This window comes from Athalia rosae, chromosome 1, assembly GCF_917208135.1.
Source record: "Athalia rosae chromosome 1, iyAthRosa1.1, whole genome shotgun sequence".
Taxonomy (NCBI): domain Eukaryota; kingdom Metazoa; phylum Arthropoda; class Insecta; order Hymenoptera; family Athaliidae; genus Athalia; species Athalia rosae.
This window is the reverse complement of record NC_064026.1, coordinates 30976027-31001534: the sequence shown is the minus strand read 5'-3', so window position 1 is coordinate 31001534 and position 25508 is coordinate 30976027. Positions and strand designations below refer to the sequence as shown.

Sequence of the window (25508 nt, the reverse complement as noted above, 5' to 3'; positions counted from 1 at the left end):
CATGGTATGCCTATGCGGAATATAAGTATACGTTTATACAGCTATTAACTGTAGATTCAAACACATCGGAAATGCCAGCGAAAGTGAAGTTTGAAATTAATTCAAATATTTATCAGCCATATTGCATCCTTGAAATAGTCGCTCCGTACATAAACTGCATACCGTTACTTTGTGCAGTTTACTTCAAAAATGCGGGTTGCGAATATAATTCAACGAATTTTTAAAAATCTATTGCAATACACGTTTGACTATTTGATTTAAAAAACCGCTGCATATAAGGGTTACAAAAGTCCGACTCTACCGTTTGTATCTAGGTATGTCGTAAAGCAAATATACATATGTAATATGTACATCGTGTTGATGCAGGAGAATTATAATACCGTCAATTATTGCTCAAGATCTTAATTTATTAAGTGAAGCCATATCGTCCGCTACTGCAGTGTAACGAAGACTTCGAGGATGATTATAAATCAAAGCTAATTGTCCATCATATTTCCCAGGAAGCTGCCTACCGGAAAATCTTATTCGGCCTTGAGGCAAAAAATTATAAATTTTACGCGATTTGGTTACATTTGAATTTCAGGTGATTACAAGCATATATAATTGAAGAAACGACTACTACTTTTTTCTTCCTCTACGAAACCTATGTATTGGTGTATAGTATAAAGAAAATGTTAATGATGAAATCGTACGACTTTGTTGTACTTTAAAGCTGTTATGATAAATGCAAAACTGGAACGGTGGAAAGTGTGACGAATAATTAAAACGCCCGCTGCAAATATATAATCTTTCCAAATTTTTGTAGGTCTTGCACGACTGCTTGATCGTCTACTTAAATAATTAAATAAATTATAAACTAGTTCGATTCAACCGACAAACTTATAGAGCCGTAATAAACTTACAGCTACCCCTTGTGCAATGAAAATCATAAAAGTAAAGTGCGCGGTGCGCGTATACATCATTATACTTTCGGACGCAGTGAAACTTCTCTGTCGCAACGATCACATGCACGGCGGAAAAGTGTGTGAAGAATGATTCTTACGGTGTACATATAATATTATTACAACCTAGGGTGTTGAGCAATTTCAACAATAACCGCAGAGTCACCATAATATTAGAAATTATTATCAGAGTTATGGCTATTGTGAAAATAGTGCACACTAAATTATCAACAATTTTTTCAAGAGCAGCCTCGACGGTATCTTATTTTTTTCCCAAACTCTTTTACTTGTATCAAGTACCCATAAAATACGATCCCATAGTGTATAATTTTATTATAACAAGTATGTACTAATAAGCTCGAACTTTTACTTCTAACACCAAATTATGGTTCATTAGTATTCAGGTGAGAACAAACACTTTTTTTCTTACCTCGGGCTAGGAAAGGATTCGATTTTTAATGTACCGCACATGGTTTCTGTGAAATATTTATACAGTGTACGAGTATACAAAAGGACATAAAAAAAAAATCCGCGAATTTCTTTACACGATAAGGAAGACAAATTCAGTAGTAGACACTAATATGTTCCTGGAGGCATATCTTTTGAAAAAGTAAGAGAAAAAAAATTGTTCGGTACAAAAGAGTTCGACTGGTATTCGTGTACGTATTTGCTACGCTGTTTAATATTCTGCGATCGTTTGGAAGACATAAATGATGCGCGTTGGATTATGTGTGTTTTTGGCAGTCCAACGAATAATTAATCAACAGATTTCTATCACGCACGCGATTTAATGATAAGTATGTCCATCCACTTCACGCGATCATTTTCACGACTGTAATTATATAGTATACATATATATATATGAGCTACTTTTTTCCTATGCATCTTCGTTACGTTGAAAAATAGTAAAAAACAACAACAAAAAAAATGTACGTATATTGAACAGAAAAAATTGCACGTATCGCATGTTGTTGGTGTGTTTTGAATTTTTTATGCAGTCTGCAAAAAAAGATTGAATTATTATTTTATGCCCATGCGTGTTCCAGAAACTGTTTCACGTAATACTTTCCGGAAATCACATCGAAGGCACGTTGCATGGTATGTGCAGAGAATACGAATAGTCGAAACTGACTCATTCACCGTATCCTGGATCATCATATTGTTCCTTTTTTCTCCATCAATCCAACGTTTTACATGAGATACGGGATGATAATAACATCAGGACGTCTATAGAATTCAATTCAATCATGTACCTGACGTAGAGGGATATTATATAAAGTTTTCATAATTGTCGTATAAATTCTATACATCTCGTGTCATTGCTGCTGGTGTCTTTAAAAAATATCCATGTATTGCGAAACTGTGTCGCGTATGAAGCGAACTAACTTTTGAATATTTCAAAATAAAAATCATGTAATTAATCGCGTTTTTTCGTTTTATTTATTTTTTTCTTCTTCAAATGTATTTATTTTTTATTCGATGGCTGATATTACGTATAGTTATTTATGTAACTTGGTCGGAATTCTTGCGCTAGATATATCGAAAATTAGGTAATGAGTAAAAAAAAATGTAACGTGTCACCAATCAAAATTTGACAAACGGTACACCTAAATGCCGATGACCGATTAACGATCCTGTCTGAAATGTTACAACATATCATAACATGATTTTTTATAGCTTCGCAATTGCGATATAAAAATTTGACTTTTCTACAACTAAGAGTCTGGACATATTTTTGAGAAACGACAGTAATGCAGCTCTTCAATTTTTCTTTATTTGTTCTGCTTTTTGACAGTTATAATAGAAACGTTGAAAGCAAAAGCTGAAAGTGTCCGGGATTAAGGTAGGTAGGTATAGCTAATGATTGGTCAGCAACTACCGGGTTGACGTCATCCTACCAATCAGCGATCAACTTTCAACTTTTGCTTTCATCTTTCTACAGCCAAAAGATCCGCCACCGTCACACCGATTTAACCGACCCGTGGTTATCCTTGCAGGTATTCACATCGGCAACCTTATTACGACTGGCCCCGTGCGCGGGTGAAACTCATCTAGACGGACCCCGATGATCACCGTCATCAAATAATAAATTCTAGAAATTATTATACAGATATTTCTTTCACATGTTTCCTAATCGATCCTGATTGCTGCCGCGGCTGCACCTTCGTGAACCCGGAGACCGGATGTAAAGCAAAATCTTATCGTATCCGGAATTCACTGCAAAAATTATACTTTCATCCTGGAATTTATTTGCCATACAATTCCAATGCTTCCAAGAATAAAAAAATTCTTCAACAACATCCCACATATTGGAATATGCGCTGTGAAAGATCGTGGAGGTTTTGGACCCTGAAACTTTCGGACCAGAAACTCAGCTAGCTGCTTTCAGGGCTCTTCTTTCAATTCTAGGGATGCTGTAACGCGGCTAGTAGTGGAAAATTTTCCGACCTCTGTACTCCAAAATTTTTCATCCCCAGAAGTAGCGGAAGACCGGAAGTATAAAATGAATGAGGAGGGGTGAAAATAGATGAAACGAAAGCATTGAAATTACATTACATACGAGGAGGGTGTTAGGACTCGTCTCCGACGTCTACGTCGTCGTCGTCGTGTTCATCGACGCCCTGGGGAAAAGAGTTTGCCCCGAGGAGGTGGGAGTCAGTTCAGTTATAGTAGGCCACCAGGTTCGAGCCACGAAGCTCCCGCGGCAGCGTCAAACTTCATCCAACTCTCTCTTTACTCGATAAGGTTTAAGTGCGCTCCGTGTCTCGGTTTAGTTTGAACTCGTTCCAAAGTCTTCGATCCAGGTTATATACGCTGGCAAAAAGTGACAAATTAACTTCAAAACCAAAGACTAAATACTCAGTGTACAAATAAATGTATTCTTAATTTAAAAAAAAAAAAATTTGCTTGGGGGAAAAAACCGAAGCGTCCTGAATGAAGCTATGAGTCTGATGAGCCTTACGACCGTCGCCTTGAAGAAAAAACACGAAAACGCCGCGTTTATTTGTGCATATCCGCTGCAGCTGCAGCAGTGGTTGAAGTAATTAGGAATTCTTTTTTCAAGCGTCTTTCAATCATTTAAACTACCGCAGCTGATTACCGACACTTCCTAACAAATTTGGTGAGCCGTGCACAAAAATTAGGCAAACTAAAAAATAAAACTGCAGAAAGAAAGAAATGAAAACGCCAAAGAGTGTAAACCATCAATTAACACGGAGTGAAGCTTTGAGATAATTATGTAAAAAGGAAATACGAGTCTTCGTTTGAAATGCAATCAGTGGTATGCACTTTGTAATAGAGACATTAGAATTATCACGGAATTTAGACATTAGTCTAGTTTACTAGTTCAGAAAAAAAGAAAGGAAGAAAAAGGAAAAGAAAATCACTTTATAAAGTAGGCGATATATTATACACGGGACTGTGATAAATAAAAGTGTGGAATAAATAATTGTCTAAACAATATTGACGTGATCATTTTTTCTATGGTATAGAGTTCTCCTATAATTTATACCTATATCTTTGCATATAAATGTTAAGACTGAGCAATAACAAAAACGACGACAGAATACGAATCGCCGGTTATTAAAACTATCACCGCGTGTTACAAACCGATACATATATCCTTAACGATATTGTTTACAATCGTTCGCAACTATAGCTTCATGCTATTAGAGGAAGTAAAATTTACGGTTTTAAACATGGAGGCTTAAATATTATGATCAATTATACGATTTTTTAAATTTTACCTGCGATGATCGGCAAACTACTTTTGGCGGGTTGGATACTTCAGTGTCTCACGAGTCTTAACGGTGCGTATCAATCCTAATTATCTTTTTTTTCTATTGCAGACGTTACTTTTCATTGATAGCATTATCTCGTAGATCTTTCGTCTTTTTCCGAATTCGCCTTGTATTTTTTATTTTTTCTAATTTCATTTTTTCGTCAAAATTACGGTCAATAATACGATCAGAAATTCAGCGCTTGACCTCCTTGAGTGAAGCCATCTCTGGGGATTAAAAATATTGTAGAACTTTCGGACACTCCTATAATACAAGTATATATACATATATATAACGAGCCATGATCCATCCACGCCTCCCTAGATCTGGTGAAATTATATTTCTTTAGAAAGGCGGCTGGACCACAAATGAACCGCAGATAGGCTGATACAACCACACATATACCCTATGCAACTTTATAGCAATGCGAATATAATTGTTAACCGCTAGAAGTCGGTGGACTACAATAAATCGAACAAAATCAAAAATATTTAGGTCACAGATTCATCCCCTGCCTCGGCGGGAGAAAATAGACGCCAAATCCTTGCCCACAAACAAAAACAATATTCGAAAATTCCATTCAAACGTTACAAGAATATGGAATGCATTTTATATAAATACTAATATAAAGCTTATTCGTATAGTTTCGCATAGGATACACCTCCGTACATACAAATATAAGCATATCGTAAGTTGTAATTGATTAGGAGTAAATTTGACGAGTGCGAATACATATAATGATTATAAACGATCTGAAAGATGCTATAATTTGATACCATGATGGGGCTGAGTATGCCCTTCACATTGCAAGTGAAACACCCATGTGCATGTGTTGCGTGCATAGGAATTATATTTAACACACATATATCTGTATATCGGTGCGTAAATATAATATACTTTATATATTATATATATCAACTGCACTCGCAAGTCGCTTTCACTGACCACTACGACTCGGAGAGGGAAAATTGAGGGGGGAATTATAGGTGGACAAGTTATCACTTGTAGACTCTCGTTTCAACGATAATTATATTCACCTTTCAATGCGAGGACTTCATCAACGATCGTAATTCGGTCAAATTTTACGCTCCTTTGCTCAGCAGATGCAAAAATCCAATTGATGGAAACGAAAGAAAAAAGTGTCGCTTAGATCAATTCCCGTGCGATTAAATAAATGATTTTTTTTTGTCACGATAAAATTACGTATATAAAGAGAAAAGGGGATGATATGATAATGATGATGGTGATGATGGTGATAACGATCATCGCAGCTGTGAATCGAGTTAACGCTTGACACGGGCAACGCGAGGGGCCTTATATTATTTCCAGTAGTCGTTAGATTAATTCGCCAATTCTATTGTTCTTGTTCTCTCTGGATTCGTCCGACGTTTCCTTTTTACCCCAAGGACAGAGGATATATGCGACGGTCAAGACACACACCCACACGGGTGTCTACATTTATATAGATTACACGCAAAAGTATAATTTGAGAAGTTATTTCTAACGATTCTACTCATCATTATCCAACAAATGTCGCACTTGAAAACCAGAACTTTTTTTCCGGGAAAGTCTTGAGAGCATCGAATTACAGATTTACACAGTTTTTCACGATTCTGACCTGATGTACTAAAAAAAAGTAGCGTTACAGCGTGAAGATCGCTGTTGCAACGTAACGATGAGGTTTTCAAAATGCGGAAGTGAGGCATAATTCCGGACTTAAAAGGTCAGTAGGTCTTTCGATCGGATCGTCCAAGAGTACAGTTAATCGTCAATGATGAGATCTACCGAGTCAATTCACAACGGCGTACGTCTATCGTTTATTCATGTTCAATGGGCTCCACGTTGCATTATACCATTAAGCCAATCCAAGAAGACATTATGCGTGACGATAACGTGACTCCATTAGTTCTAAACTGTGTATGTGTTTTTTTTTTTTTTAGCACTTTATTTCTACGTTTATAACACAAAATTGAATTATTATGAAATATCAGGAGATAATATTTGATAATCATTATACCGTTTATAATTAGTCGTTTTTAGAATCGATGTTTCGATGAGGTATAAATGAGATAACAGTATTTTTACTATTTGAATAAAAAGATTAGTTCGTGAGGTGAAAATATATTGATAAATATGAGGTTTAAACATTTTGAAAGGTGCAGATGTTACAGTTATTTTTTTCATAAAATCTGTACACCAAGTATGTAGAAATCGTTGCAGCAAAAAACATATTTTTAATAATTACAATCAAAGAAATGCTTACTTTGATTACATGAATATTTTATTTCGAATCATATATCATCCGCGGATAAAATATCTACACGCGAATTAATCTCTGCAGATTCATGAATTGTCTTTACGCGTACCTACTTTGATAGCAGAAGCCACTTTCAAATTCGAAACGAGAATATAATCGTACGGCATAAAATTACAACCTATTAACTACGAATTTACATTTCCTCTTTTTTCCCCCGGAACAATAATTGTTCTTTGTTGGTTTTTAAATTCAACTTGACATTGCCGAAATTATTATAATGTCTACTCGCGCGGGTCAAGGTTAAATTCATCCGGTGGTTTATTGTTCGTCATTATATTTCAATTTTATATTACACCAGGGTTTGAAATTCCGCCGTGAATGAGGACTCCGGATATCAAATGGCCTGTTACCCAGATGAATTGGTTGCGAAGAGAAAAATTAAAGAAATGAAAAAATAAGGTTTCATAACGAAAGAAAAGAACAAGGGATTCAAATACGAAGAGTCGCGACCTATTTCTCACGCGTTAAAGTCTCCGAACGGGATAAGCAAGGTATACGTTCGAATGTACGTACGTACCAATGTACCGATAACATTTTAATAACGCGGAACAACTTCATGCACAGAAATCATGCATCTAATCTGATCTGTCTGCCCGAGTAACCACATTGCAGAGATAAAAAAAGAATGTGAAGAAAGAAAGATCTTCATTGAATACGTTCACAAAGCATTGTTACATGTACATGTATTATACCTGTCTTTCATCACCGCAACTATGGTACTCCAAGTTCAATAACCCCGCTCGACGAAAATTGTGTCACTACGGCCATGGCGTGGCCGATTTTAGGCTGTCCATTATCTCCGGATACCCGTAACAATCCCATCGGATGACGCAATGAAACGAGAAGACATCAGATCCATCGATGGATGGTCATCCATTGCAGAAGAGTTCGATCGAAGCGGGAACCTTCGATGTCGAGCACTCGGTTCCAATGGTAAAAATCGGTGACTTGTAATTGAGTGATTATTAGGGCGAACTTTGAGTCCCGAAGAGTATGCAATAAAATTGAATGAAAATATACTTTTACCTGGATGAAGTGAACGATTCTGCTACCGCGAAGAAAATGAAAAAAGAAAGGTGCCACGGTCTCGCGGGAGACGTTTGGTTCATTATGTGCGTTGTTGATTTTGATAGAAGGTAATTAGTTCGCGCGACAGGTGTCCCAAGTCACAACGTCGACCCGAGAGATATATACCGTTGGATTCAAGTCGGGAACCAGTGAGCTCAACTTCCTGGATTTCATAGCGTTCCGCGTCGTTCACCCGAATCGCATTGTACTCGTACCGTTGCTCTGCTCAGCTGTAGATTATTATTTATTGTTCCCTGACCTCCTGCCCAACTCTGAACTGTACCAACCAACCAACTTTTGTTCGAGACATCCTCCGCACTCGCGTTTCTCTTAAGACTTGAGAAAAAAGTAATCTGCACACAAAAAAAGACGACGTATAACGTTCTAGCCGGTTCCTTGCTCCCAAAAATTCTTATGAATTTTCATCATCTTATTTTGTGGCGCATACAATTGTTCGCTATTAACAGACACTCATGAATAATAAGTGAACATACGTATATTCTTCGTGCTTAATGGGACGACTTTCGTACCAATATTTGATCGTTGGACAAGCAAGAATTTTACGGTGAAGAATTTTTAGTTTCTCGTTATTAGAATATTGCAGACAGTCGTCAAATGTTTACGTACACCATTCGACCGTGAACTGAAATTTTGTATTAAATTAGAATTCATTTTTCAGTACAGGTATGATCAACTGCCAGAGTACGTATAGCTGTAAGTCTTGCGACAATACGTGTACGTGAATCGAGCATGACTGATTTTTACGCCTGTCGGCAACATTTCTTTTAGATTCCATATTTCACTCGCATTTTGAAAAAAATTCTCGCTACATTATTGTTATTATAAATATCATTTTTATCATTACACAATCTACTGGAATTGCACGCACGATTAGACGTAAATTATCCAGGTCATTCCAATAACCGGTAAAACCATTGATTGTGACTTTACATTGTAATATAAAAAATTCATAGCTGGGTCAGTGATGGTGATGTAAATTCAAAATTGCAATAGCTTATACGTGGTAATTGCAATGCAAGTACTATCAAGTAATACAATTTATCATCACACGATTTTATCGCTTATTTCAAGATATTTAGAGCAAACCAACTCGACTCGCATTCTTTTACTTGAGTCAACTTGCGCCTCTCACCGTGGTGTGTAAAACGAGTCCAACAAACACAACTGGGCATAATAATTCTAGCGACTAGCCAAGGCTGCAATCGAGAAGTCTACGTATTCCATTTTCTAGCTCTATATTACGGTATAGGTATGTGTACCTATGATGCCGATCTAGTCGAAACAATTACAGTGAAAAATAACCGAGCATGACATAAATTTGTAAAAAAAAAAAAAAAAATGCTGTTGACTCGTGGACGAGATAGTTTTTCGGTGAATAATGAAATTCATATGGGTACTGCAATTTCAGGGGATCCATCGGTGGGTGGTAGGTGGCCAACAACGGAAGACGAGGCTTTCGACGAAATAAATGACCGTGAGATATTCCGTGCGGTTGTTCAGTCGATGCGTGAATGGGAAGCACACAAAAAGCACAACCGTCGTTGGAAGAGGGAAGCCTCAAGAGTTTGCTACGAAGATGTGGGCTGCTTTGAGGACACGGGACCGTTTGGTTACCTGGAAATGTTGCCATCACATCCGAAGGAGGTCGGCACCAGGTGAGACAGCGTTATTTCCATGGAAATCCGGAACCGGGTTTTATTATAATTTATTCGTTTACCGTTTTTAATTACGCTCATTATACTAACTTCTCATCTTGCCACAGATTTTTGGTGTACGGTAGCAGAAAAGCGAGATCAATCCCTATGGATGTCCCAGCAGAGGAGATCGCTGACAAAGCTTTTCAGGCCATTGACCCAGAACTTCCTACCAAGGTCATCGTTCATGGATTTGGATCCAGCTGCGATCACGTTTGGGTGTATGAGATGAGATCTGCTTTAATGTCCGTTCATGAGTGCAATATAGGTAAGAAATTAGAACCGACAATAAAAGCTGGAGAATCAGAATTATAGAGAAATATTACTGGCTGTAACTCATTTCTCTTTTTTTAGTCTGCGTTGATTGGGGTCCAGGAAGCGCAGTTCCAAATTACGTTAGGGCTGCAGCAAATACGCGGCTCGTTGGTCGTCAGCTTGCCAAACTCATCCGGAAGTTAAACGTTCCTTTTGAAAAAGTTCATCTCATCGGATTCAGTCTTGGTGCTCATGTCGCTGGATTCGCTGGAGCAGAGCTTGGGAATGTTTCTCGTATTACGGGTGAGTTGATCGCATAATAAATGATTTGCGATCGATTTATTTTTGACTTGATCGAATCATTTTTTTTATTTCCTTCTTCGTTTCAGGGCTGGATCCAGCTGGACCACTTTTTGAGGCTCAAGATCCAAGAGCAAGACTTGACGCAACCGACGCCAGTTTCGTCGACGTTATTCACAGCAATGGAGAACAACTCCTCCTCGGGGGTTTGGGATCCTGGCAACCCATGGGAGACGTTGATTTCTATCCGAATGGTGGCCGGATGCAGACAGGATGTTCGAATCTATTCCTCGGTGCCGTTTCCGATATCATTTGGTGTAAGATAAAATTCCTGAAGTCATGACTATTACCATCGGGTATAATTAATTATTTGAGTAGATTTCCGTGTACATACCGGAACTTGAACAGACGGTAGGCGTCTTTCATACATGAATAGAAACTAAGCGGTTCGTAGTTAAAAAATGCCAGGTGTACATTTCCAAAAGCAATTCGTATATAATACATGCTTTGGAAATCACGGGTCCCTTTTATCTCGAAGAAAGAATAAAAAAGAGAGCGCGTTAACTGTTTTACAGTAACTCGGTCAAAAGTTATTCGCCTTTCAAGGCCTCCAGCATTCCGGTACGTCGTTTGTATCTATACTAAATATATTCCACAATATGTGGAGTGTATAATTGCGTCATGGCACAATTTCAGACAGTATTGCAGAAATTGTCATGAGAAACGTGATAAATATTCATTTTATCTTCTCGTTGTCAACCACAGCTGGTGCCGTCGAGGGAAGGTCTTTGTGCAACCACAGAAGAGCTTACAAACTCTTCACAGATTCTGTGAGTCCCAGATGCCGTTTTCCAGCATTTCCGTGCGATCACGGATACGACGGTCTTATAAAGGGCGACTGTTTTCCCTGCGGCATAAATGGTGCAGATAGACCATGTGGTGATATGGGATATTACAGCGACGAATCTACCGCTCGGGGCCAACTCTACTTGGTCACAAGAGACGAGGAACCTTTTTGCGCTCATCAGTATCAGTTGAAAATGTATAATAGTCGAGGAGAAAGACCAGCCAGAAGTTACGGAAAACTGCAAGTTTCTTTAATCGGGGAAGGAACTCTTAACGAAACATTCACCATGACTCGTAAAGACGATGAAGAACTCCTGGTTGGAGCAATTCTGCAGAAGATAGTCGTACCTCATCCAGCAGTTGCAGATCTGGAAGCCATAGAGGTGCGTGTTCTCTTTCTAGGATATGATGACAGATAGCTGACTAATTCCTTCCAATTGGTCATAATTTCTGAGTGCTAATTTAAAGTCGTTGATAGCCAGACCACTAAATTGTGGTACCACAAAGTTCGTTGAACAGTAAACTAGTGAGAGTAAACAATTCTGCTTAGCTATTACGAAAATTACCTCGTTCTAATACCACAAGACTTTCTAATGTCCATTGTCTCGGTTACATCTATTATGGAAATTTCTCTTATAATAATAAATTTATTTACTGTAATAATTGCAGGTCAAGTATACCGCGTACAGTGGATGGATTTCCTCCGGTCTGGTATCATGGAGTATTGACAAGGTCTCAATAATCGATAGCTTTGGGAAGAGTCTTTCGGTATGCAAAAGGGGTTTGATGCTGGAATCTGGTCGCCCGATTTATCTACCCCTGTACCCAGGCGAGTGTAACATACCTCCCGATCCTGAGACAACCACAACGCCTCAAACAACGCCATATGAAGAACAGTTCCCTCCGGAAAAGCAAGGGGGTATCGGCCCGTTTACAAAAGAACAGAACTACGAGAAGGAAACTTACCTGACTGAGATCGTTACCGAGAAACAGCAGACTCGGCCTCAGAAAGGTTTGGGACCTTTTACCAAGGATCAAAATCCGAAGCCATACGGTAAAGCGGGCTTTAAGTCGCAAGATGGTTTTGGCAATTCAAAGAAGATCTTTGTCAAAGACACATCTGTGGAGAGCGCGCCAGATACACCAAATCCATGGGCGATAGCTGACCTAGCTGACGGAGATTCGAATTCTCTTGAAAATTCTGACGTAGAAAGTGGTAGAGGTTTTTCGGAGAGTACTTCCCTGCAAAGAACACCAACCACCACGATTGATCCAAGAACTTTTGAGACTTCTACGACAAGTTTATACGGCGAAATTCGGGAGCCAGTTCTGAAGCTCTTCGGAAAGGAGACTGGAAGGTCATTAAAGCTTCCAGAAATCACTGAACCAATCCTCAGGCCCAGACCCGCGAGGCAAAATGAAAAAAATAACGGGATCAGACGCAGCAGTAGAGGAAAACAGCACACGGATTTGGTTCAAGAAAATACTTCGAGAAGTTTTACCGTTCAATTTCTGCCAGAAAGATTAGCCGGTATCTTGGCACACGCTGAAAGATACGCAAGGCAGACTCTTCTGCCATTAATTTCACAGTATACTCCCAGTTTCGTTGGGGGGCCGAGGTATAATCAACCAACGTACTTTCCTCCTTTGGGTGACATCGTCAATGAAAGTTTAGAGGATTCGAATTCGAGAGAGATTGTGAATGCAGAACATGCCCCTTTGTCTAGCAGGGAGAACTCTGATGAAGAGAGTTCTTCATCAATCGAGCAGAATACTAGAGTGGGAAAGACCCTCGATCCTGAAAACGTTTTTGCAAGAAATAACCCGGACCAGATCGCTAGTATAAGTTCATCAGAGGAGCTTACCACAGAGTCCTCCGAACTGAAAACTTCGAGTGAAAATGGAATTGGGGTAGTTTTAGACGCAAATACGAAAGACAATCAAGAAGCAACTCCTGAAACAATTGTAGAGCCTAAACTGGGTAACTCTTCGCTTAGTAGCCGGGAGTCTGAGGGTAGATGGCTAACGGAAGAAGGTACTTCTTGGTCTAAGGAAGAGGCTGGAGCCGGTCCCGAAACAAAAATTGATGATTGGATACCGATTGTACCCGCAGAAGGGCGTCAGTCCCAAAAACCGGTTAGCTCACCCCCAGCAAAAGATGATGCAGACCGCAAGTTCATTCCTCTACTCGACTTTGCCAATCCTGACGAATTCTTTGCGTCTTCCACATCCAAGAGTGCCAATGAAATTCCAGGGAATTCATCGACAGAAGATGATGGTTTTGTCGGAAGCACAACCACTCAGTCATCTACGCATATTCAAAAGATACCTGCCCGATTTGACATCAAGGATGGTGTAAAAACACCGAAATCTCTTGTCTCCACTGTATTTCCATATATTTACGAAAGAAAAAACGATCCTAGGACGAGGTATATTCCACTTCTTCCCGATGAGGATATGCGGCCTTCTGGTCTGGCGTTCGAGAAAACTCGTTGAGCCCCTATAGCCGCAACGATAAGTCTTTCCTCAGTTTCCTGAATCGCACGATCCGTTCATTTTGCTCATTTTTATTTTTTCTACCATTGAACTTCACTGAACTTAATCAGATTAAAGTTCCAGACAGAGTCTACCGATATTAAGAGTTGTGTAAATAGTGTTTAGAATTAGGCTGTGAATAGCCTACAGCGATTGGCAGGACGTAGAATTACCGTATAAAAGGCTTTAAGATTTTGGTAAAAATTGTGAGCTCTTATCTTTATTTTTGTATATAGGAATCTTTACAATATAATAGTTTCACTGTAATATTTTACGTTTATCAACCAAGGTTGCTATTGTTGTTATTAATAATAATTATCGTAATTGTTTTTTCAAATATTAATCATATTATCATTTGTTTATTATTTATATTTATTGGATATATTATATTCCTAGAACGCATCACGTTAAACTTTTATTTAATTTGTATAATAATAACATAATTCATAACTTAGCACATAATAAGGGCGAGCCATGTTAAACGTTGCTATTAGTAATAATATACATATATGTATGTACATACAGCTATACTTCGTTCTACACAAGTTTCGAATAATTCGCGACTCTACCCAACAAATACGAAACTTTATCATAATCATTTCAAATCACCCCCCTCCCCCAATAATCATTTTATTTATTTTGAAATTATGGCTATGAAAAATTAGTGTGTGTTCTGTACGGCAATCATGTGAAGAACGAAGTATAAAGTCTAAGTGTTTGTTGTGTTTTATTTCTTCAACTATATAAAGAAATTGCATGTTATGTTCATACGACAAAGTCAAATGTATGGAAGAAATGATTTGCAATTATTTGTTTTTTTCCTTTTCTTTTTTACTATTTTTTTTTTCAATTTCCTTTTCTTGTTTTTGTACAATCTACGTCTATTTCCACATAAAATAAATATCTCATATTATTTTTTCTTAAAATGCGTTTACACCGTCACAATTTTTTATTTAATTTTTTTTTCTAATATCCTTGCAACGAGTAAAGAAATTCACGCCGAGATATGATCTTCTTCTGATATGTTCTCTCCGTAGGTGATTTTAAGGTAGACTTCAGATTTATACGCGATTAGCGATTATCTTGGAAGGGTTTTTGTTCAAGCCTCGAGCGGTTGACGAATCGAGTTCACCTGTTTGCATTCAGAAAATCATTTTCAAACTACCTATACTTACATACATACATTATTCAAAATTCAACAATCATACAGTCTTATATTTCGTAGGCTTCCCGAGGTCCGAATAATATTAATAATTTATTTACTGGTTCAAGTTCGTACGGTTGAATTTAATATTAAAAAATGAAAAATACAACCCGACGATCAATTTTATAGCAGGACAGAATATACTTCAATTGAAATCGTGATACGGCTGTCATATTTCTAAGCAATTCTATGAGAAATCAGAAACACCGATCTGAATAATTTGCCGTATGGGATCGCCGCGGTTGGTATCAAATACATATATTTATAGATTATACATACAATTCCTTGATTAGATAAATTTCCTTCTAAATTATAATATACATTATTTACGCGCATTTCATCCGACTTATACTTAAAATAATTTCTAACAATATTAATTTTTTTCTTCTTTTAGCCCTACGGCGTACAGAATATAAGGCCGCCTCATAAATACACTGACTAGATCAGTTTCATATATTCATTTTTTATTCTCGCTGTATGGGTATCCTCCGCACTATAAATGGCTTTTCTATACTAATTTTTGTCCACAAAATCGTTCGAATTACTACCAGCCAAATGTTGAAGTTTGCAAGAAAAAAATTCATAATAATTCACCCTGTTCACAATTGACGATGATAATGATTTAGGGATATTGAGGAATAGCCTCAGTCATTTTAAAATGTACCTACTAGTCGGACGGTTTATGCTCCTCATTCAAATTAGAACTGATCATTTCATCGAAGCTGTAATCTGTCTAAAAAAAAAGAAGATATCGCGAGTTACGAAGAATAATTTAGATACCATAAATATTTGTATACAGATACGTGGGATTTAAATCAGTCCGTCAAAAAATTTACTTCCTTAGTTTGTGATAATTAGCTACTGACCGGGTTTTGGACACTACATGTTTTAGAATGCAGCTAAATCGAATAACTTACAATATTTAGGACGGAGCTGGCTAGTAGGAACTATGAGGCGGTGTGTTAATTTTGGAAAGCGACATTAGACACTTGAAGACCTCAAAATTCAAGAATTTAAAAAATTCTAATTCATTCTAAGACAATAGAAATTTCGCAGAAATCTCAACGTTTCTGACGGAAACTAATAAGCATCTACAGCTCTAAAATTATTACGTTTTTGTTCACTCCATTATTTTGCTTTGTACACAACTTTTTCCCTCCTTTTCATTTACCCGACTTCCTGCGATCGATATCAAAATGAATTCATCACACATTTATATTTGCTCTGAATTTTATATATAACTTTGACGATGCGACAAGAACCAACGTTTGTATCAACAAACACGAATCCCCATTTGAAAATAATCTATCAACATCTAAATGATGTCAAAAATATGACAAACATTGAATGTTATCACATCCTCTGATTGTCAAATATTTTCCATGATAAAAAAGATAAAAATACATGAACAGACTCACCTATAGCTGCAATGCTAATGTTCAAAGATTTTGTGCAGCATATGAAATAGGGAAGTCTGAGTGGTACGAACGTGGTCTTTGCTTACCTTCCGGTTCAAAGTCAATAATAAAATTCACATAAATTCTTCGATATCGTACGTAGAGCCGGGTAACCGAATCGGTCATTTTTTATCAAATAGTGAAAGTTTACTACGTACTGCTCCTTCACACACGACGAGTCGTTGCGCTGCAGAGATGCTACAAATAGGTACAGTCTCCTCCAAACTTGCTCTCAACAAAGCCATCCTGCTCGGTCCAGCGTCTAGACTAGAATCTCCTAGCCTCAAGCTGCTCCCAGAAGCTTGTTTCCTCTCAAAGTATTCTACTATCTTAGAAATAGTCTTACTAGTTGAATTTATGCTGCCTAGCCTATCCTCCCAATAAGTTGAGTCCCCGCCACCTAGACTTGCTATATCCTCAGAAGAATCTGTGTATATCGAGCTAGTCCTGTGGTCATCTAACAAGAACAAACTACTAGCTGCAGAGCTGCTGAGCGTCGAGGCGTGACGACGATTGGGTGGTTCAGGACTAAGATCTTCTCCGACGCAACTCCAAAACCCAGATTCACAGCTGCCACGGCGTCTTGGTTCCCAACCCTCCCTGAATAAAGGGTGAGCGAACAAGCTAGCAGCGCCAACCTTAGTAGCCACCTGCAAATATAAGTATTTATTTCAAGTATAACGTTTCATAGGAATGCCCAATTAAACGTGAAGACGATCCGGTTTTCGGCCTGATAAACTGTTCACTGACAGCTATTTTTATATATTTTTTGTTTCAAGACGCTGCTAGCAAACCTGTTTCTCAGAATTTATTATTTACCGAAGAAGTAAATTAGGTCAGATTTATGAGAGAAATCCACTTCGAACCTGTAAATTTACTGGTGTACAAAAAACAACCAGTACTCTGATTTGGCACACTATGAGTTTAATTTGACATTATTTCGTTTTATTACAGCTCAAGTCCGCTTTCAAGTATTCAAGGAACTTATAACAAAATTCGACATCGTTTTTTCTTTGTGAACTCAACTCATCCGTTCACCTCAAATAAGAAAATAAATCTTTGATTTCATCCAAATCCCGTTTGGTTCGTGAAAAATTCCATTAAACAAGTCGATTTTGTAGGTATCTCAAGGCTATGGGAAGCAGTGATAATGTAACAGATGATAGAATCAGTATTTACCTTTTTCTCCCACTTTTTCCTTGCAGTCGGGCTGCTTGGCTCAGAACTGGGTTTTCTCCTGTTTAGAATCTTAGCTATACTATCGTTCTGTGCTGGTTTGAATTTACTTGCACCACTATCTGTAACGCTTGGCCTAACGTCCTCCAGGGACGGTAGTTCTAAACAGCTGGAGAATAAGTCCCCTAGGATTTTCTTGACACCTCCCAAAGCGTGAAATGGATTAGCTGTCATAGGTCTATAATGAGGATCTCTTTTACTGGCCAATTCAGCAACCCGTCGAGTCGAATGACATCTAGCTTTGTCCGAAGGAGTTGCATTGTCACAGCCTCTAGCATCCGCAGAATGACTTCGCTGTCTTGCAGCTCTTCGTTTTGGACATCGACTTTCTCTTCCGATCTCATCTAAGCTAGAAAGCAATGCTGGATCAGCAGATTGACGTTTGCTCATAGCATTCTTGGACTCTTCTTGATAAGACAATATTATTGTTTCCAAGCTGGCAACAATCTCTGGGAAAGTTGGCCTTGACTTTGGCTCATACTGCAAAAAGAAAAACAATAATGAGTTGGTAACTCAATATCTAATATTTGAGAATGAGTTTCTAAATAAGAATTAGGATCCAGGAATTTTAACTAGCAGAACTTACTCTACAACAATTGAACGCCAATTGCAGGAAAGCTGGTGGCGGGTCAGCAGCACTGCAGATTTCACCAACGGCTAGATAATCAAGGCCGAAATTGTCGGAGCGTGATAAAACGTCCGGATCGGCGGAGACTCTGCCGATGAGTTCACAAACAACGATACCGAAGGAGAAAACATCGGACCTGTGGTCATACCATTGTCCCTTTAGGCACTCAGGTGACATCCAATATGGACTACCCACTGTGCTCAATCGGTATCCAGAATTAGGATCTGGAATTTTAGCTGCTAGTCCGAAATCTCCGACAACAGCTACCATCTCACCATTAAACTTATCTTTTTTAATTAATACATTTTTTGACGTTAAATCCCGATGGAATAAACCTCGACTATGGAGATAGGTCATTCCACGAGCAACGTCTTTGGCAAGACTCATTCTCACTAGATGAGGCAATGGCGTATGTCTGGCCATTATCAGCTGTTCTAAGCTACCTCCGTTAATATATTCTGTAAGGGCATGAAGTTGACCCTCGTGGACACACACCCCCATAAACCTGCAAATTACAAATTAAATTAGTTTGTAAATGATCGAATTATACTGCGCATTGAATTATGATAAAGAATAAACGATGGCTATAGTAAAAGTTATTTGTGAGATTTGTTATTCTATGGTCGTACAGTTTTGAAGGGTAATCTGGCACTTATTTAAATGTTTACAATTGTCATTACAGGTTTGCTTTGGAACCTTATTATTTTTATCACACTTCTTTACACAATCTGTGACCTTCGTTTTCAAGTATGTCTTGACCGAAGGTCTGATATGTGCCCTGTTTAGTCACGGACACATGGAAACGTGCAAAATGATTACTTGGTGCAAACTGCAAATAACAACAAGCTGTGCATAGTTTCCTATTACTGAATGCTCAGCTGGAAAATTTTCATTGCATGTTATATTCAAATGATTCAAGAACACAGGAAACAGGGAGTACCTTGATATTTCTTCGTGATGAATATAAGGATGGATAACTGATATTGTTTTAAAGTTCCTAAAAAATATTTGAGCTTAAGTATAGTATATGTTACCTCAATATATTTGGATGACTGAGTTTGTTCATCAATTGAACTTCTTTGAGCATATTTGGCCTATTGGCTGGAAGCTGATTCATTTTTAGAACCATAACTTGACCCGAAACTTTATGAGTAACCTGTAACAAATTGAACCAATATTTAAAAACTGCGGGATGAAGAACTAATTAATTTGAATTGTAAAGTCAGTATCGGAAGTCCTTTCTTTCTTGTAGGATAAGAAAACAGGTACGTAATTAAGTCTTAATAACTTATGTAAAATAGGGGAAATCATATGATACATAATCGTGCCTACTCTGAGCATATACAGTACGTCATAGCGCACAAACAATATCTTGTAAAGTTTACTTTTATTATTACATGTTCAAAGTTGATAAAACTACGTATATGAACTGTTAGTTGTATATTAACGAAGTTTCAGTCACACGCAATGATTCAGGTGTTATTTGGCTTCGACCAGAATTGAGCTTAAATTAATCCAGGGAGATAAGTAGAAATTTTATCTGGGTATTAAATGAAACAAAATTGTAGCATCGTCTAGTAAAATAGAATTTTACTTTTCTTTGCACATTCTTTCTATCAGTATATTTAGAGTATACAATTAATTTTTAATTAAAGTTAATGACTGGCAAATTTCTCAGTAGTTGTGAAATGTTCTATGTACTTCCCACACACAATGGGGTATTCTTTTACTATTGATATGGATCTTAGAACGTTGTGTGAGGCAGTAGCAAGTATATGAGAATGTAAAGTGATTCTCACAGGAGAAACTTAACTTATTAATGAAACCAGTGTAACATCTGGTAGATTGATGGAAGAGAATTTAGAAATTTGCTTTAGGAGAAGTCTATGCTTTTAAACGAACCAAATATACGTGCAATTCAAATATTGTATATTCGCTTAAATCTACGTCATTATATTTACAACACAATTTCATCTGAATCAAATTTTTCGTATAGAATCAGTCTCGGCAAATAAAACAGACAAATTTCGTCGAGATTATATAAAAAATAAAATTAACTACAAACGTATTACGTAACACCGATGGGAGCTGGATACAGGAAGTAGTTTGAAAATGGAAATAAAAAATGAATTTATCCGAAAGTTTATCATACACAATCTGACATCTTTCAAAAATGTATCTCGTAATCAAAAATTACAATTTATGCATACATAATTTTAACGCACAAATCGAGTGCTCAAAAAACTTGAAATCTTCAAATTGAATTAAATAAAAATCTGATGAGAATTTCTTGGCAGTGTTTGTTACAGTTGGACTTTTGCCAAAAAGTGACGAATACAGCGAACTGAAATTGTAAACAAACCTTTTGAAATTGTGCATTTTGTGAAAAGAAAAAATTATTAGGACGTGAAATTAAAAATTCTCTAATCATTTCTACGCACATTTGCGAGCAATCAGTTGTTTATCGTAATTAATCAGCGATACAATATGCGCTTATCTCAGATAAGACGGTCTGTGGTACCATTTTCTTCATTGGCTAACAAATATCGATGAATATGTTTAGCAGGTTTTCCGATATCCGGATCCGAAGAGGGAAAAAGCCGGTAAAAAAAAAATGGAGAAATGTTAATTCTGCAGAAATGTAAGTTTTCTACTTTTCGTAAACACGTTTTACACGAAATCTATTGGGTAGAATTTTATTTGCTGATCAATGCATATTTTTTATTTAAGGATTGAGAATCGTGAAACTCAATTATTAAAAGTTAATACTCATTACTTTCGCTGAATTTTTGTGCCTTTTTTTTCATTTCGATACATTTGATTACCAAGAAATCTGACTGGTATCAAACGGAATTGAACGTGTGAGTAGAGTAAGTAAATCAGGAATGAGTGTAAGAGACTTATTAGAGAGTGTTCGGACTCCATGGCCATCAAGCGTGACCGGCTTTCTCATTTAAGCATTCTTATTACAAGAGGAAATGCTTGGTACTGTCTTAAGTCACAGGCAAGGTCGTTTCCAGTGGCCGTTAAATACATTAAAAGCAAAAATAGTACGAGCTCTATGTATGCATCGTATACGGTTACAGGTATATGAGCATACATCGTTCTTGACTATAGAAATATCTTTATTCAACACAAATATGCTAATCACATTGTCGACTAAACAGATTTAGCTCCAGACATATATAACTAAAAAACTATACAGGGCGCACTGGAAACGTTTATTTTGCCAACAGTGGTCTTCTGATAATAATTATGTTTGTAAAAGTTATCAATCGATCGATTTAGCAAAGAAGTACCAGACTGATTCTTACTTGAGATAAAGGTTTTCTCAACAATTATCAAAGTCCATAAATAATTATTCGCAATCGGTAGGATAAAAAAAAAGATTAAATTTTAGATTAAAAGGTGCTCACATAACAGCCTCGTATTATGTGCTTATATTAAATGCAAGAAATTACCGCGGCTAGCATAATAACAACAATTTATTGGGTTGGTTTATTATGAACATTCGCAATAAAGTTCTCTCATAAAATTCGAGCCTTTGGAAGTTTATGGGAAGATTTTAGAAATCAGGTTTAGGAGATTTTGAAATTGCACCTTCAGATGAAAGTGCAGAACACACTCTAGCAAGAGAAGTTGTTGATTTTTTTGAGCGAGAAATTTGCAAAGTTGTTACGTTAATTTCTGCCCAACTCTCGAAGAACATGGAATAATAAAATTATGCAACGACCCTCGTCATTTGTGAGTTCGTCAGAAGTTTCCCTATAAATATCATTTATCAAGGGCACAAGTAATCTTGCGCTTTGGTTTCAGATGCAAGAACGAAGGAAGAGAAGAGAGGATAAGATGAAAAGAAAGAGATAGAGATTCAGGCAATTCAAAAATAGATCGCGTGGGTCCAGCTCTATCTTTGCTCTCTCTGCTTCCCACAAAATATCAACTCAAGTATTGCCCCTGTTTTCAGAAAAAATTTTCCTCGCCCAACACCAAAGACACAAATTATAACCGAAAAAATTCGATCAGCCTCTCAATCCTTTGTAAACGTCGAAGCGACATAGACAATTATCGAAATTGCATTGAATTTTGCAGAAACAAATAAGTCGTAAGCCATATAATTTTTTTTTATTCGAGGTTTCATCTTCGTTCAACACCTATATGAATCAAACATCTATCGCTCATCGGATGAATAATAAGTATAATTGAAGGAATGGGAAAGGCTCAGAAAATTACTTAATTTTAGAATACTCTGTTCCCAATTTTTTAAGAGAAGAAATGTGATATAAGGAGATGACTAAGGTGGAAACTAACAGTTAATATGTACTAACGTCTTGGCGTACAAACCAAGTTTTTGGTGCCAAGAATGTGAGACTTCTGAATCTAGCGACCCTACTTTGCAAACTTTAACAAGTGCAAAAATTTTCGAAAATCTTTAAGTAATTTCGCAATTTTTGGCCGCTTACTGACTTTAGGTGGCGTGAAGACTGCAAATAAAGTACAGGAATTATTCAAGCTCAATAACGACAAAAATTTCATTCGTCTTTATTGACAAATTTACCACAGAATATTTTGTATCTGAATGATATTGGTACCTTACGGAATAATTACTAAAAATAATTTTTACCAATATCAGATATTGTTGCAAACCTGAGCATCTTTAAGTCTGCATCGTACCATCATAATTTTTAAAACACAACGGCATATCTAATCAATTCTGATGTTAATCTAACAGATAACACTGTGTAAGTTGAATTGGTTGCTCAGATCCAACAAACTGCATGGAAATATCTTGGATTCCTCAAGCATGAGTGTAAGGCTGAATTAGCTAACGATGAAAACCATTTTTTCATGGGATAAAATTATATTTTACTTATTGCATAAAAAAAAAAAAAAATTTTTATTACAGCTGAATATTTAGAGAAGCTTTTTTAATGCTAGATTATCATAGAATGGATATCAAATAGATTGGCAAGATACTGTAACACGTAACGATAATCTTGAAGTGAAATTTTCTCGATAACTTTCACGTATTTATCACATATAAAAGTGTAAAATGCCGCAATGATAAACAAGTAGTTAAAGAGATTAATACGAGGAAAAATGCATACCTTGAAAACTTCAGAGAAAAAGCCAGCACCAATTTTCTCAAGATAAAAATCATCCAGTCGATTCAGAGAAGCAACTGCATGTCTTAGAGCTTGACAAGATGCTCCTGTTCTCCTTTTGGTGGAATAGTCCTGATTCGTATCTCCTGAATAGACGTTGAGGTTGGCAGAATGGCCTTCCATTTCTGTTGGTTTCCATGGATCGCGTGTTTTTTCTCTGTCTTTTAGGCTCCTCGGAGAGCTTTGTAATTCGGTGGGTAAATGTAGAGAAGGAAAAGACAGACAGTGTTGCAGGTTGTCCATATTTTCACATTCTTTAAATGGACTCGAACACAGGAAGTCCGACGGATTTGGCGAATTGTTTGTTTCATTGCATGTGTTGACTCTGGGATGATTCCGAGCTATTGATGAAAAGTTCTCTTCTGTATCAGATTCTATCGAGGATCTAGCTGTTAATAATTTGTTGTTACAAGCTTTTGTCAAGGTGTCAGAGTTCTTCGACAAATCCGTAGAGTTTGATGCAGATGTTCTTCGTTTCTCTTTGCCTGATTTCAATGAATCCTTTTCTCTAGTACCCGTACATAATTTATTTATAGACTTAGTCACTTCTCTGTTGATTACCTCAACATTCAAACAGCCCAGACTGGATGACGATAGATTTTTGGATATTTTGGAAGCACTGTTAACACCCACATTTGATTTGGCAGATGTAATAGTGGGACAATTTGGATTTGAGGAACATTTGTGGATAAGAGATGGGTTTTTGATGGCAGAAGGGCTACTCTGGCCATTCAGATTACAAGACTCATTAAAAGGTGAGAAATTAGAAGTGGAGGAAGAAGAATCTTCAGGGTGAGGTGTTTTGAATTCTGGCCTCTGAGATTTACTAGCCGTATCCTTAGAGTTTTGGGGTTGAAAATTAGCAGGAACTTCTGAAACTACAGATGCGTTGTTTTTGGGTCTCCAAGTCTTTATCTTCTCTTCAAAATTACCTGCGGCACCATTATCTGCAGAGAAGCACGGCAGACAAGTAGCCGTTGTCGTTTGGCCAGTTCTCAATGATGAGATTTGTGGCGATGGTGGTCCAGGGGTATTGGAAGGCGGTATTTTGCCTAACATTATCTTGATCGCTAATTAAAAACTGTAAACACAACGGATACGGGACATGCGTTTTCAGAGAGCCGCATCACACTGGGAATTTTCACGTTATTAGTTATAATTACGATACTAATGACATAACTTTAGCTAAAAACATTGGCACAACGATGGTTTACAAATTTATTAATATTAAAAAATAATTCTTTCTCTATCTTCACAAGATGATCCGCAACACGGCACAGATTTTTAAAAATCGATCACAGTTACAGAATAATTTTTTTTAAGGATGTGCTTCAACGAACTGTCACCATTACAGCAGCATGACCCGCAAATGGTAGGCTGTCAGTTTTGTTTACTGTCAAAATTTCGGGGTTTTCAAGTTCAATTATGCGTGACACTAATATCGCAGAGTATACAGATCCTTGAAATTTGTTGAAACAATCATAATATTTTCATTGGGTCTATTGACGAGAAAATAGTAGAAGACGAGAATAGTTGAGTTGACTTTCAAAGATTTCTTTCTATGATCACTGTGACTGCGTCGCATAAACAGAAGTAGACCTCGACGTTTAGAACTAAGATTTAAAGGTCATCGTTGCTGATTTATTCACTGCCAATCCACGAACGAGAATCCCGAACTTTGTTTTTGTTTATTTACCACTTTTGACTCTTCGTTTGAATTATTTAGACTGACAATAATTATATATCATCGAAGAGAGACGCCAGACGACCAACAACGCTCGACAGCAGCCATTATAGAAATGAATCCTATGATGAGGGCGTCACGGCGCCGCCTCGCGTTCATACCCCGAACAAAATTGTTTCTCCCCCTTTCGAGTATTTTCAACTTGTTTTATAAATTCAACAATTCACCCGCCATCAGACGCTGCAGCAACTGCAAATATGACAAACATCTCGATTTCAAACTCATCCTAATTACAGATTCACCTCAAGGTCGAAAAGAAATGTCATTATTCGCCTTGTAGATTTCCGACTGACCACCCTGACATACTTATATTTATTT

The 25508-nt window shown here is 37.2% G+C and overlaps 2 protein-coding genes and 1 long non-coding RNA gene across 4 annotated transcripts; 1 reads left to right on the top strand and 2 right to left on the bottom strand.

The window, feature by feature from the left end:
- Window positions 1-3260: 3260 nt before the first annotated feature.
- On the bottom strand, window positions 3261-9003 carry LOC125499751. Its single transcript, XR_007276736.1, has 3 exons — window positions 7730-9003; window positions 3502-3755; window positions 3261-3391 (listed from the first exon to the last, which is right to left on the bottom strand). It is a non-coding gene; the product is annotated as an uncharacterized LOC125499751 (long non-coding RNA).
- Window positions 3623-13799, top strand: LOC105684199. The gene is made up of 7 exons (XM_012397372.3): window positions 3623-4750; window positions 9535-9781; window positions 9889-10088; window positions 10175-10378; window positions 10465-10692; window positions 11141-11604; window positions 11891-13799. Exons 1-7 carry the CDS (start codon window positions 4693-4695, stop codon window positions 13715-13717), a joined length of 3228 nt encoding a protein of 1075 aa, XP_012252795.2. The 5' UTR covers window positions 3623-4692; the 3' UTR covers window positions 13718-13799.
- Window positions 13800-13941: 142 nt separating this feature from the next.
- On the bottom strand, window positions 13942-25226 carry LOC105684200 (dual specificity protein kinase shkD). 2 transcript variants are annotated; one of them, XM_048649095.1, is made up of 6 exons: window positions 23390-25226; window positions 19316-19437; window positions 18240-18786; window positions 17597-18133; window positions 16576-17067; window positions 13942-14888 (listed from the first exon to the last, which is right to left on the bottom strand). In XM_048649095.1, exons 1-6 carry the CDS (start codon window positions 24503-24505, stop codon window positions 14856-14858), a joined length of 2847 nt encoding a protein of 948 aa, XP_048505052.1. In that variant the 5' UTR covers window positions 24506-25226; the 3' UTR covers window positions 13942-14855. The 2 variants fall into 2 exon arrangements, with proteins under 2 accessions (XP_048505052.1, XP_012252796.2); XM_012397373.3 differs by having other exon boundaries at window positions 13942-17067; window positions 23390-25225.
- Between the last annotated feature and the right edge of the window lie 282 nt (window positions 25227-25508).